General features: G+C 51.4%; 1 protein-coding gene across 1 annotated transcript in view; it reads left to right on the top strand.

Annotated features, from left to right (window-relative positions):
• Nucleotides 1-11,925, top strand: part of TXNDC11 (thioredoxin domain containing 11) — a 65,232-nt gene that overhangs the window by 50,489 nt on the left and 2,818 nt on the right. Inside the window, 4 exon segments of the mRNA XM_077773264.1 lie at nucleotides 2,608-3,235; nucleotides 5,699-5,841; nucleotides 6,153-6,262; nucleotides 9,218-9,298. Coding sequence (XP_077629390.1) covers nucleotides 2,608-3,235; nucleotides 5,699-5,841; nucleotides 6,153-6,262; nucleotides 9,218-9,298 — 962 coding nt within the window.

Raw genomic sequence — 11,925 nt, 5'->3', positions numbered from 1 at the left:
GGAGACAGAGGATCCAAAGCAGGCTCTGAGCTGACAGTAGTGAGCATGACACGGGGCTCGAACTCAGAAACTGTGAGATCATGACCTGAGCCGAAGTCAGATACTCAACCTGTTGAGCCACCCAGGTGCCTCCAAATTATTTTCTTCAATTAAATATTGAATATCCTTGGGGCATCTAGTGGCTGAGTCGGTTGAGCGCTCCCGACTTTGGCTCAGGTCATGATCTCATGATCTGTGGGTTTGAGCCCCGCGTCAGGCTGACCCCCTGCTTCAGGCTGACAGCTCACAGCCTGGTGCCTGCTTCAGATTTGTGTGTCTTTCTCTGCCCCTCCCCTATTTGCGCGCTGTCCCTTTCTCTCTCTCAAAAATAAACATTAAAAAAAGTTTTAATAAAAAATATATAAATAAAAGTATCCTTTATGTGACTGCTCTGCTTATGAGCAATGTTGTGAAAAAGAGATGAGGAAAAAGACATCTTCAGGAATTTTGTCCTTAGTATGCTCCTGCTTGGACTTTGAAAATACTTCAATTTTTGTGGAGTTTTCTGGGGGTCAGGGGGTAGGGGTGGGAGTAGTGATCTGGTGTGTCTTTGAGTGTAAACCAGTACTGAGGTGGGGCTGGGGGCTAGCTGGGCTCCTCACGGGTCCTGTAGACTTGACCTCGTTAGTGTAATGTGCTCTCAGAGCCGTATCCAGAAAGGGTTGAGAGGTTTTTGTGTGCGGAAGTAAGTAAAACACTGGTGTATCATCTAAAAGGATCTTTTTTTTTTTATGCCCAAGAATTATTCAAGGCTTTTTCTGTACGAATACATATGTCTTGAATTAACACTGTCTATATAAATACCGTATAAAAATTTGGAGGTTTTTTGAAATTGGAAAAGCACTTGTTAAGTAGTTTTACACATGTGCGTGTGTGTGTGTGCCCACGTGTGCACGCGCCCGCGCGCGCACACACACACACACACACACTTTAATGAAACAAAGTCCTGAGTGACTTAACACCTTTTAATGAGCTGGCACATTTGCTCCAAGTTAGCGCACAATTCTCATTTAGAGAGTAAATGGAGTAAATGCCTTTGGATTATGACTTGCTTTTCTTGTGAAACTCGGGTGGGTAAGTGAAAGGTATTCAATATGAAAATAGAGTCTTAGAATGAAATGTAAATCTTAAAAAAAATTATTTTTTATGTTTATTTTTGAGAGACACAGAGATAGCCTGAGTGGGGGAGGGGTAGCGAGAGAGAGGGCAACACAGAACCTGAAGCAGGCTCCAGGCTCTGAGCTGTCAGCACAGAGCTGCACTCAGGGCTGTGAGATCATGACCTGAGCCGAAGTCAGACACTTAACTGACCAAACCACCCAGGTGCCCCGAAATATGAATCTGATCAGGCTGATACTGATGTGAGGGTAAAGGGATTAATCTCCCCAGAAGCAGGAATGTGTATGTCGCCCCGAGATGCCAGATGTTTCTTGGGTATTTGTTATGTGCCTGGCTCTGTGCTGGGTCCTGGGGAGAACAGGGTAATCAGGAGGGTCCTGTGAGGGCCCGTGAGCTTGTGAGGAAGAGGGGGTCTTGGCAGACACTTGGGGGACCGTGGGAAGGGCTTTGGGACCCTGAAGATGAGGAACCTACCTCTTTACGGTGGTGGTAACTTTACTGAAGCAGCTGCCTTGACGCTGGGTCTTGGGGACAGTATTGAGGTTTGTCACATGAAGGAGGTCCTGGCCTGGCCTGGACTCAGGGGAGGGCGGGGCGACACTGGAGAGGCAGACTCAGGCCAGGCTGTGGTAGGTTTTAGTCCCTGGGTAGTAGGGAGCCATCGAATGTCATTTGGCAGAAGAGTGACGTACTTGGGGTTGTAGTTTTCAAATGAATGGTAGCGGTGTGGAGGCTGAGTCAGGCAGGGGAGAGCAAGTGCTGGGGGTCTGTGAGGACTGAGGGCCCGAGTTGAGGCAGTGGCCCTGGGGACGCAAAGGAAGGGGCCCGCTTCGTGTTGGCCGCTTCGAAGCCACCACAGGTGGCTGTGCCGGAGGCTGGGGCTGGAACTCCATGATCATCTCCCCCACCCCCGACGGTGCTGTTTGCCCAGACTGGGCGGCCCCGGGGAGGAGGAGGCCGTGGGAAGGCATGACTGATGAGTGTGGCTTGGAGCAGGCTGTGTTTGGAGCCCCCAGTGAGGTGTGAGTTTATCTGGAGACACGGATGCCATGAAACACCTTGGCCCGCTTGGGTGCTGGGCAAGTGCTGAGGCTGCTAGTGTGTGCGGGGAGGAGGGGCAGAGACGCACTGGGAGGGGGGCTCGCCTGGGATTGACATTGAACACGCCTTGCTGGTGCCTCGACGGCCCGGACACGTGTAGCGTGGCAGATGGAGCCGGAGACGTCTGCCTCTCCGGCCCCTTGTCTGCACGGTCGGTTCACTGTTACTAGTCACGTGTTCGGGAAGGTGACCCAGGCGTCTTTACTCGTAGCTTTTGGCAGGACAGCTTCCTGTTGGACGCGGTGCTTCGGCCAGGCTCCTCCTCGGGAGCCCCGCTAGGATGCTGTGCGGGCCCGCAGCCCGGCCCTCGCCTGCCTCGCCTCTCATGAGCTCCGCCCTGTGTTTCAGATCACCCAAGTGGCCTTGGAGTACCGCAACTGTCACGCGGACCAGGTGGTGGAGCGGCTCCTTCAGCACCTNGCCGCGGGCGGCGGCCGGCCCCCGCCTGCCGGCGCGCCCCGCTGCAGCTCTTCCCAGGTGGCGGCGGCTCTGGACTCTTTCTACCTCAAGGAGCAGACCTTTTCCCACGGGGCGCCGCACGGCTTCGCGTGCAGCAACTTCCTGAGCTCCTACAGCCCTTTCAGCTACTACAGTGCGTGCTGCAGGGCCGTGGGCAGGGCCGTGACGGGCTGCCTTGCTTCTGGCCGGGCTGCCTCTGAGGCCCCGGCCGTTGCGTTTTCTCCCCTCGAGAAGAAATGCGAGGCCCATGGCCCAGGCTCGGTTCCTCACATTGAGGAGAACAGCTGTCTCTTCCCCGAAGTGGGCGCGAGCAGCACGCGCTTCACAGGCCTCAGCTGCAGGACCAACAAGACCCTGAACATCTACCTTCTGGATTCAAACTTGTTCTGGTTGTACGCAGAGAGGCTGGGGGCTCCGAGCGCCGCCCGCGTCAAGGAATTTGCCACGATCGTTGACGTGAAGGAAGAGTCTCACTATATCTTGGATCCGAAACAAGCTCTTATGAAGTTCACCCTAGGTACTGCGGGCACCTGACCTCTCCAGGCATAAACGTATCCCTTAACCTAATACTGGTCACTTTTCTCCGGGGATCTCCAGACCCCTGGTCGTGGGGTGATGTCAGCCCCTTAGCTCATTTGAATCCTTTTGACTGCAGCTGGTCATAATTTTAAGAGAAGCTCATTTTCTCTGTTAAATGGACCAGAAACTTCCTGATGCCAAATTTTGGCTAAGTTTGTCATGCCCCCTTGGGGGTGGGAGGGTAGGAGTTGAGCGTTCTAGATTGGCGGTGCCTGTGCTGTTTGGAGATGGAGTCAGCCGCATGGGTGGGAGTGTCCCGGGGGCCAAGGAGCGTAAGCCCCGACAGCAGGGTCCCTTCTAGGGGGGCTGACACAGGAGGCGCTGAACCCGCACAACGGCCCGTCCTCCGTTTTGGCTCACAGGATTGGATGTAGAAGTGTCAAGGCTGCCAGACCTAATTTGTTGTGCTGCTGTTTGTCCCTTCTTGAGAGATGCTGCTGTGACCTTAGGTGCTAGGCTGTCACGGACAAATATCACGTTGCAGAGCAGCAGAAACCACTTTTGGGGGTGGGGTGGGTAGGGCCAGTTCTGGGAAAGCATCTGGGAGCTTGGGGCTCGGCAGCAGCGGGAAATAACACCAGCTGCCCTGTTGCCGGGACTTCACGGACTCCCCTGCTGTCCACATGAGGAAGTGAGGACTCACAAGCCGTGTTGCTTCAGCCTCATTGCCAACGCCGGGGAAGCCAGTGCTGGCTGGATGAGACAGGAACAATTGTTAGAGAGGGAAACCTTTCATTTCCAAGTTTTAGAGGGTATGAAAGCAAGAGTAAACACAAAGCCCCCTAAATACTAGTCCTTCTATCGGTCTTCTTTTAAGCCCCGGTGAAACTCATTTCTTGTATGGGACACCTTTGGAAAGGCATATGTCACTGCTGATGCTTTTCCTGTGCCAAGTTCTCTATTATAAACGTGAAGCTCCTGAGTGTTTAAAGGAACCTGTGACCTATTGCTCTATGAATTGCATTCTCTGTCGATACTGTAAATTACTCCTGACTTGTGTTTTCTGAAGTTATGTTTTGGTGTACTGAGTTTTCCTAAAGTGAAACAAACCTGTTTAACACTTTTTAAAGTAATTCTGCTTGGTAATACACAAGCATTCAAAGAGCTCATAAATGTGTTCAATTTGAATTTAAGGATAATCTGAAAGAAGGCTTCTTCAGATACATTTTCCTCTTCTTTCCTTCCTTCCTTCCTTCCTTCCTTCCTTCCTTCCTTCCTCTTCCTTCCTCCCACCCTTCTTTCCTTTCTTTCTTTCTTGAGAGAGAGAGTGCACAAGCAGGGGAGGGGCAGGGAGTAAGGGGGACTGAGGATCTGAAGCAGGCTCTGCATACACAGCACAGAGCCCAGTGTGGGGCTTGAACCCATGAACCGTGAGATCATGACCTGAGCCGAAGGCAGACACTTAACTGACTGAGCTACCCAGGCGCCCCATGATTTCTTTTCCTCTTCTGCATCTACTCTGACATGTCCATCCAGCCCAGCTCTTTGCCCTGGAGTTGGTGACAAAATTTGTCAGGGTCCCTGTGAAAAAATAACCTGTATCTCTCTGGTTTGGAAACTTGCCTGTTAAGTCAGCTGTTTCCGGGCAGTTTTGGAATTTAGGCTTCATTCTGGTTAGGAGATAATTTTTGGTTTTCTGTTTCAGAAATATAGCCAAAAGTTATTCAGATGCAGATGATGAATTCTCTTTAGTATGCACATGACATTCTTCCCGTCCTCCTCCCTCTGCGGAAAGCGCGCCCACTGTTGGTTAGGGCCTCGAAATGGAGAGAGAAGAAAGAGAAGGGACAGGCAGATGGGTGCTGTGCCAGATGGACACCGAGTAGTGTGAAGACAGTGGAGTTAGGAGGGGAAAGCTGTTGGTTCAAGTTAGGTTTTTGGATTATTGGTGAGCTTTATGGGTTTTTCCACTGAAGATAATCAAGTTTATTTTTCCTAAACTTTCAAGACAGAAACTTGAAGGAAACAAAACCCATAGCTCCCCATCTTAAGCATTCACCACCTGTCACCTTCCGGTAGCTTGTGTTGTTGGTCGCATTTGCAGGGCTGTTTGAAGGTCTGAGTGTCATAGGTTGAAATCTCTTCAAGATTGTGGCGTGTTGATCGGGTGTCTATTTGTGGACCAGCCTGTGAGACAAGAAGAGAATTCCTGGTCTGTAAATACTAGTGCACCTGACTCCACACGGTGTTTTCTTACCTCAGTCACTGGCTGCCGAGTTAGTGCTCGAAGCTGAACCTGGGGCCCCCCCAGGCGGCTTCGTGCAGGGTTTTCCCTGTCAGAGAGGCGCTCGGAGTGCGAGCCCGTGAAGGCCTCCCGGTTTCTAAACGCAGCGTGTAAAGTAGGTCAGCTACTCTCCCTGTGCTTCGCCAAGAGCTGATCTCCTGTTCTCTTTCTCTTTAGAGTCTTTTATTCAAAACTTCAGCGTTCTCTACAGTCCCTTGAAAAGGCACCTTATTGGAAGTGATTCTGCCCAGTTCCCTTCTCAGCATTTAATCACTGAAGTGACAACGGATACCTTTTGGGAAGTGGTCCTTCAAAGACAGGTACGGAGCGGCGGGGCCAAGCCCAGGCCGGCCCTCCCCTCGCGAGGCAGCTTCCGAAGCTGTGGGTGCTGGGGCGGATGTGGGGCTGTGATGCCCAGGTCAGTCCCCGGGCGGTCTCCCTGCACGACACGGCGCTTCTCTCACCGCGGGAAGTCCTTGGGTAGGCACAGCATCGGGGACATCTGAAAATGCGCCCGTTGAGCCCCGCCGGTGCAGTGAGCAGCAGGTCTTGACCGCGCGCTGGGTCCCGAGCACGACCGGAGCGGGGGCCCTTTTCCCGGCCTTGGTAACCACCGTCTTCCCTCCCCCAGGACGTTTTGCTGCTTTACTATGCACAGTGGTGCGGCTTCTGTCCCTCCCTCAATCATGTCTTTATCCAGCTGGCTCGTCTCCTGCCGATGGACGCGCTCACCGTGGCCAGGTGAGGAAGCCTGTTCCGCCCGTCCTCCCTCCTCGCCCTGTAGCGTGAGGTTTGCCAGGGTCTGCCCGCTGCCATAAACCTGGGGTAGGACTGGGTGTGAGTCCGTTGTCAGCTTAAAGCCATGAGCAAAACCCCATCGAAACCCAAGTTTCCCTGGTGAGTTCTCAGTGTTCCTTCTGGGGCGTCAAGTGTGTTTAGTCCCAGTGGAATGAATTCACAGGAGGGTGAGTGTGGGGCGTGCTGACCTGGTTGCTAGTGTAACCCTGCCCATCCCCCAGCGGCCCACTCCCCAGAATCCGTGGGAAGGGTGTCCATGGGGTTCTGTGGCACTGTGGCCTCGGCCCTGACGTGCTGCCAGTAGCCCTGGGACATGAAGCTCCTCCCTCCACCAGGCCTGGCTTCTCTCCTCCCTCCTAAAATTAGGCAGAAAGACTGGTTGATACCTACATGTTCTGGTTTTCTGATTCCGTGGGTACCCAGTGTGGGCTCTGTAGTAATCAAAACAGTTTTTAAATCATTGTTTTGTAGAAACAAGCCCCAACGAGGAGAGTTTTTGGATAAGTACTAAGCTGTTTGGGGGACGGGGGAGGAGGTGGTGTTTAGATTTCAGCCCTCCAGACGGATTAGAATTCAATACAAAGATTAAATCATAGGGAAAAAAGCAGAACATAGATTATTGTGTTTGTTAGTTTGAGAGATGGAAACTTTCCTTAGTGAAGCTGTTAAAAAAAAATAATTACAGATAAACAGAATGCACTAGAAAAGCGTGCAACGAAAGAAATAAGGAAAATGGGCTCACAAAAGGACAGTAGCTCTGTTTGACAGCATCTCTACCTCCCCCACTGGGCCTGCTCTGAGAGCTGATTTCCAGCGCCGTGAGGGTTTCTGTGTACCTGTCTGCTGGCCTCCTTGTCACAGCACTCCATGACACAGTCGTGGTTGTCACTCCCTTGACTGAGGAGGAGGCTGAGGCACAGAGAGGTTAGGTGACTTCCCCAGAGTCACACAGCCTGTGAGTGAGGGCCCAGGATTCAGAATCAGAGGCTCACACTCCCGACCCTAAGAAATGACAAAGGTTTAAGGAGCGGCTGGGAGGAAAATGCGGTCTGTCCACACAGTGAGTGTTCTCAGCCTGAAGAAGGAAGGACGCTCTGATACCTGCTGCAAGGTGGATGAGCCCTGAGGCCGCCAGTGCGAAGTGAGGTGCGGAGCGAGGACGGGGCACGTACTGTGTGGCCGCATGCAGGCAGGGCACCCAGGGTAGTGTCACTCGCAGAGGGCAGTCTGGAGTCAGGTGGTGGGGACGGCTGCCCAGACTCATGTGCGCACTCAGCGCGGCCGGGCTGTGCACTATGACACGGTGAGGGTGGCCGGTTGTCCGTGGGTTTTGCCACGTGACAGATCAGTTGGGGTTTGGGGGAGAAACAGCTCTGAGGGACTGCTGTGTGAGGAGAAGGCCTGAATAGGTTTTTTCGTGGACGAGGAGAGTATAAATAAACATGTGTGGAAATTATAGCCTAATAAATGTAAATTAAAACAGAAACGAGGTATCATTTACACTTATTAACAGATGCTTTTAAGTGACAGAATCTTGTGTTGATAAAGTGCAGTGAAATTGGCACAGTGAGATGTAGCTAATAGAATAAGTGACTTGGCATCACCTTTTTGGAAAGCATTTTAGCAACATTTGTAAGAAATCGCAAAAAGAGTTAAACATTTTTGACCCTGTTAATTTCACTTCGGGGAATTAAAGAACTAGGACTCGCAGAGAAGCCTGAACTAGTCCCTCACCATAGCGTTATTTGTATCCAACAGTAGAGGCACAGCTGAGTGAGTTATCGTTGGGTGTTTGATGGGATTTTCACTCATTTATTAGTGAAGTAGCTTTTCATAGAATTAACTGACAAGAATAGCGCGTGAAATGGAGGAGTTCTGCATGTGGGCGCGTACACCGGCCTGAGTGAGACTCCCGGAAAGGAGTGATGCTTAACAGTAATGTTTTCCTTTCGATTCTACTTGTTTTTGGAGTAAAGACTGGGAGGAAAAAAAGTATTTGATGATAGACTAAAGTGTGCTGTACCGCTTTTTAAAAACCGGACCGCTGGCGTTCGAGGCAGGCTCTCCCAGGCATCGTTCACAGCCACTCGGATGTGGTCACCCTTTTAGACAAACACGTGGCACTGATTTACGCGCAGCCCCCGTGATTCTCTGAAAACTTCCATCAAGTTAATGAGTCAGAAAATCCCCATGTTTGTATGCATTATTTGTGATGACTGATGTCCGAGCCGCCTGGCCATGGTGGCCTGCGACACTCTGCTCTCTCTTTCGAGGGCTACTTCCCCCCACTTCTGAGCAGTTCCTGCCGGCTGGGGGTGGGGGCAAAGGCCGAGTGCCGGCTGCTGGGGACCACTACCTACTTCAACAGTAAGAAGCCACAGGGTGGGTCATTTTCTGTATTAGAAAATTAATCTAAAATCTGCTAAGAAAATCATGTTTTGTGGCCTCCTTCCAGATGTGCAGAATATAAATATAAAATAGAGTATGATCTTTATTCTCCAGTTTTCTTACATCTTCAGAGGCTTGATGTATTTTGTGCAATGATTTCCTTTTTCCAGAGCTAGTTCAGGGATTAAACTGCCTGCCCCTACCCTGTGACGGGGTGGGCCGCTCCTGACGGGTCAGGTTTCTTTTCTTTTTTTTTTGAAAGGTCATTTTTAGTCCCACGTTACTTCTACACCACAAGTTAAGTGGAAAGTTGCATGTTCTGGAAGCATCGGTTCTTCTCGCCTGAGTTGCACCCCACTTGCGTTAGTAGTACGTTCACTAAGAGGGGACGGTCGATATGGCCGCAGAAAATGCTTCAGGATCGTCAGTTACTGGAGAAAGTTTTTCAGGTTGGAGTGTCTTGGGCTGATCTTTTTTACCCGTCCTCATCTTTCCCTTTGCTTCGGTCAGGATTGACGTATCTCAGAATGACCTTCCTTGGGAATTTATGGTTGACCGTCTCCCGACCGTCTTATTTTTCCCCTGCAACAGGTAAGGTTTTTCAGTATTTTCAATCTTTTTTCAATATTTGGGCAGATGGGGTTCTTTTGCTGAAAGCAAAAGGGGTTTAAGGACTTCAAAGAAGTGAAATGCAAATCGTTAGCTATTACTAAACTATTTTGAATAAAATGTGTTGTTAAAGAAAGTGCCATTAAGGGAAAAAAAATGTGCCATTAGGGGCCAGGGGGAAAAGGGCTTTGGCGTCGCCAGGTTGGATGTGGTTTTGGGTAAGAACGTCGCCCCTCCCGCAGTGTGTTTTCACGAGTGTGAATGTGGCCATGAGAGCGCCTTTGCCTCTGGGTCCCGTGGGCCTGCAGTGGATGCGGAGGTAGACAGCCTGGAGCCCCAGGCTTTCACGCGCGTCGTTTTCCACCGAGTCCTGCTGAGGACCGGCTTGTGTCTCTTGTGCAAGTTGGAAATGGAGGCTCTCCTCACCATACCCTGTTCCAGGGATTCAGGGAGCCTTCTCCCCACGTGTGCAGACTGCCGTGACCCTCTGCCACCGGGCTGTCCCCGTGGTGCCTCACACCGTGTACGCAGAGTCCCGGGTTCAGTGATTACGCAGCTGCCCTGAAAGACAGGGACGGGACGTAAGCACAGGGCACGGCCGGCCTAACTTGGCAGTTAGTAAACGCTGGCTGCGGATGTTTTGCTAAAAGGTAAATTAACTCCTGGCCTTTAAAAGCCTGATAAACGAGATGTTCTTTTCCTTTTTATAAAAAAAAGATTCTCGGGGCACCTCGGTGGCTCAGTCAGTTAAGCGTCTGACTTCGGCTCAGGTCATGATTTCACGGTCCTTGAGTTCAAGCCCCACGTTGGGCTCTGTGCTGACAGCTCAGAGCCTGGAGCCTGCTTCAGATTCTGTGTCTCCCTCTCTCTGCCCCTCCGTGCTTGCTGTCTGTCTCTGTCTCTCAAAATAAAACAAAGACATAAAAAAAAAAAAAAGATTCTCTTTTATTTTCAAAAGGGTCCTCAGGGGCCTAGTCACACAACTCTAATGGTATCTTTATAGGGAAAAGCATTTGCAGATGATTTTAGTGAGGTTCCTAATTCACATAGGTGATGTCTCCTGTTTTAATTTCCTGTGCTCACTTGTACTGTGCACGGCAGCAGCTGTCGTACTCTTTGTTTCTCCGGGAGAGTGCTTCCTTCAGAGCTACGGAATCATTTCCTTGTTTTGTCCTTTTTATCTCAAGGCACTTTTGCTGGAACGCTTCCTGGGGTAGTAGGGTCCCTTCACATCGTGCACTAAAAACAGAGCATGACTCATCCTGTTGTGCTGATTGTTGTGATGAGCTTTTTTCCTTCTAAGAAATGAAGTGCCGCACAGCCAGGGACTCACGGACCCTAGAGCAGTCTCTTCTGTGTGGGATGGAGGTCGGGCGTGAGGTTTAATGAAGCACGGTTTTCACGTTTCAGACAGTTTGGAAAAGTATTAAAGTCAGAACACGCAGCAGGTGCCAGCAGCCAGAATGTATGGAGTTTGTCTTGAGCGACACAGAGAGAGAGACACAGAGAGTTGGTGGCGGGGGGTATGTGTTCGGGGGACTGCGTCAGGCTGGGGTGCCTTTCAGGAGAAGGTTGCCGGATGTCCTCCACGTGGGGACGCACATTGGTGGTCCCTGCTGCCTCCCCCCCCCTTTTTTTTTAAAAATTTTCTAATGTTTGTTTATTTTTGAGAGACAGAGCATGGGCAGGGGAGGAGCAGAGAGACAGGGAGACACAGAATCTGAAGCAGGCTCTGGGTTCTGAGCTGTCAGCACAGAGCCCGACGCAGGGCTCAAACCCACGAACCGTGAGATCATGACCTGAGCTGAGGTCAGATGCTTAACCAACTGAGCCACCCAGGTGCCCCTGCAGCCCCTTAGTATTGAAAGGTCAAGAACGTAAATGCTGAACACGAGAGGCATGTCCAGCTCTTTGTTGATGCCAAAGGTTTGTTAAACCAGAGCCTTCTTACTGCTTGGGAATGGAATGTGTCTTATTTCCTACAAGTACAGAGTAGTCGGAAGACAAGTGAGCTCCTCATCAGCTGCTGCAAATTGAATGAATGCTCGGTTCACTCAAAGTGTGAACAGGCAGGCAAAGGGTATGAGCTGAGCACTCGCCAGAGAGGAAATGAAAAATACCTTTTTTGCGGTGACTGTGCTTCTGTTCTCTTCAGTGAAGAGAACGTGGAAGCGTATATGCATCTTGACAGAAGTCTGCACCCGTCTAGGTTACATGTGCAGTAAGTAGGGACATGTCACGACGTTGGCAGTCGTTTTGGAGGAAGATGACAGGTGATGGGAGGGGTGCCTCGTTTGCTTTGCAAGTTGTCTGCAGCGAGCACGTACTTTATTTTCCTGGAGGAGAAACCGGCCGAAAGAGCTTGTCCTCTGCCACAGGGCGCGCCCTGGGCTGCCTCCTGCGCCTGGCGGGCTGGCTTTTCCTGTGTGGGGTGTCTGAGAGCCGCTTTCCCTGCCACCAGTGCGGTCGCGTTGCAGAACTGAGGTGCCGCGGCGCGGGCCTGGGTGAAGGCCTCCCGGGGCGGGGCGGCTGGTGCGCAGGCCTGCCCGGGGAAGGAGCTGGGCTCTGCAGAGGGGCAGCCGCCCGGCCTCGGCGTGGCGGGGGGGGCT

This window comes from Crocuta crocuta, unplaced genomic scaffold (assembly GCF_008692635.1).
Source record: "Crocuta crocuta isolate KB4526 unplaced genomic scaffold, BGI_CrCroc_1.0 scaffold16, whole genome shotgun sequence".
Taxonomy (NCBI): domain Eukaryota; kingdom Metazoa; phylum Chordata; class Mammalia; order Carnivora; family Hyaenidae; genus Crocuta; species Crocuta crocuta.
This window is presented reverse-complemented; position numbering and strand designations above follow the sequence as displayed.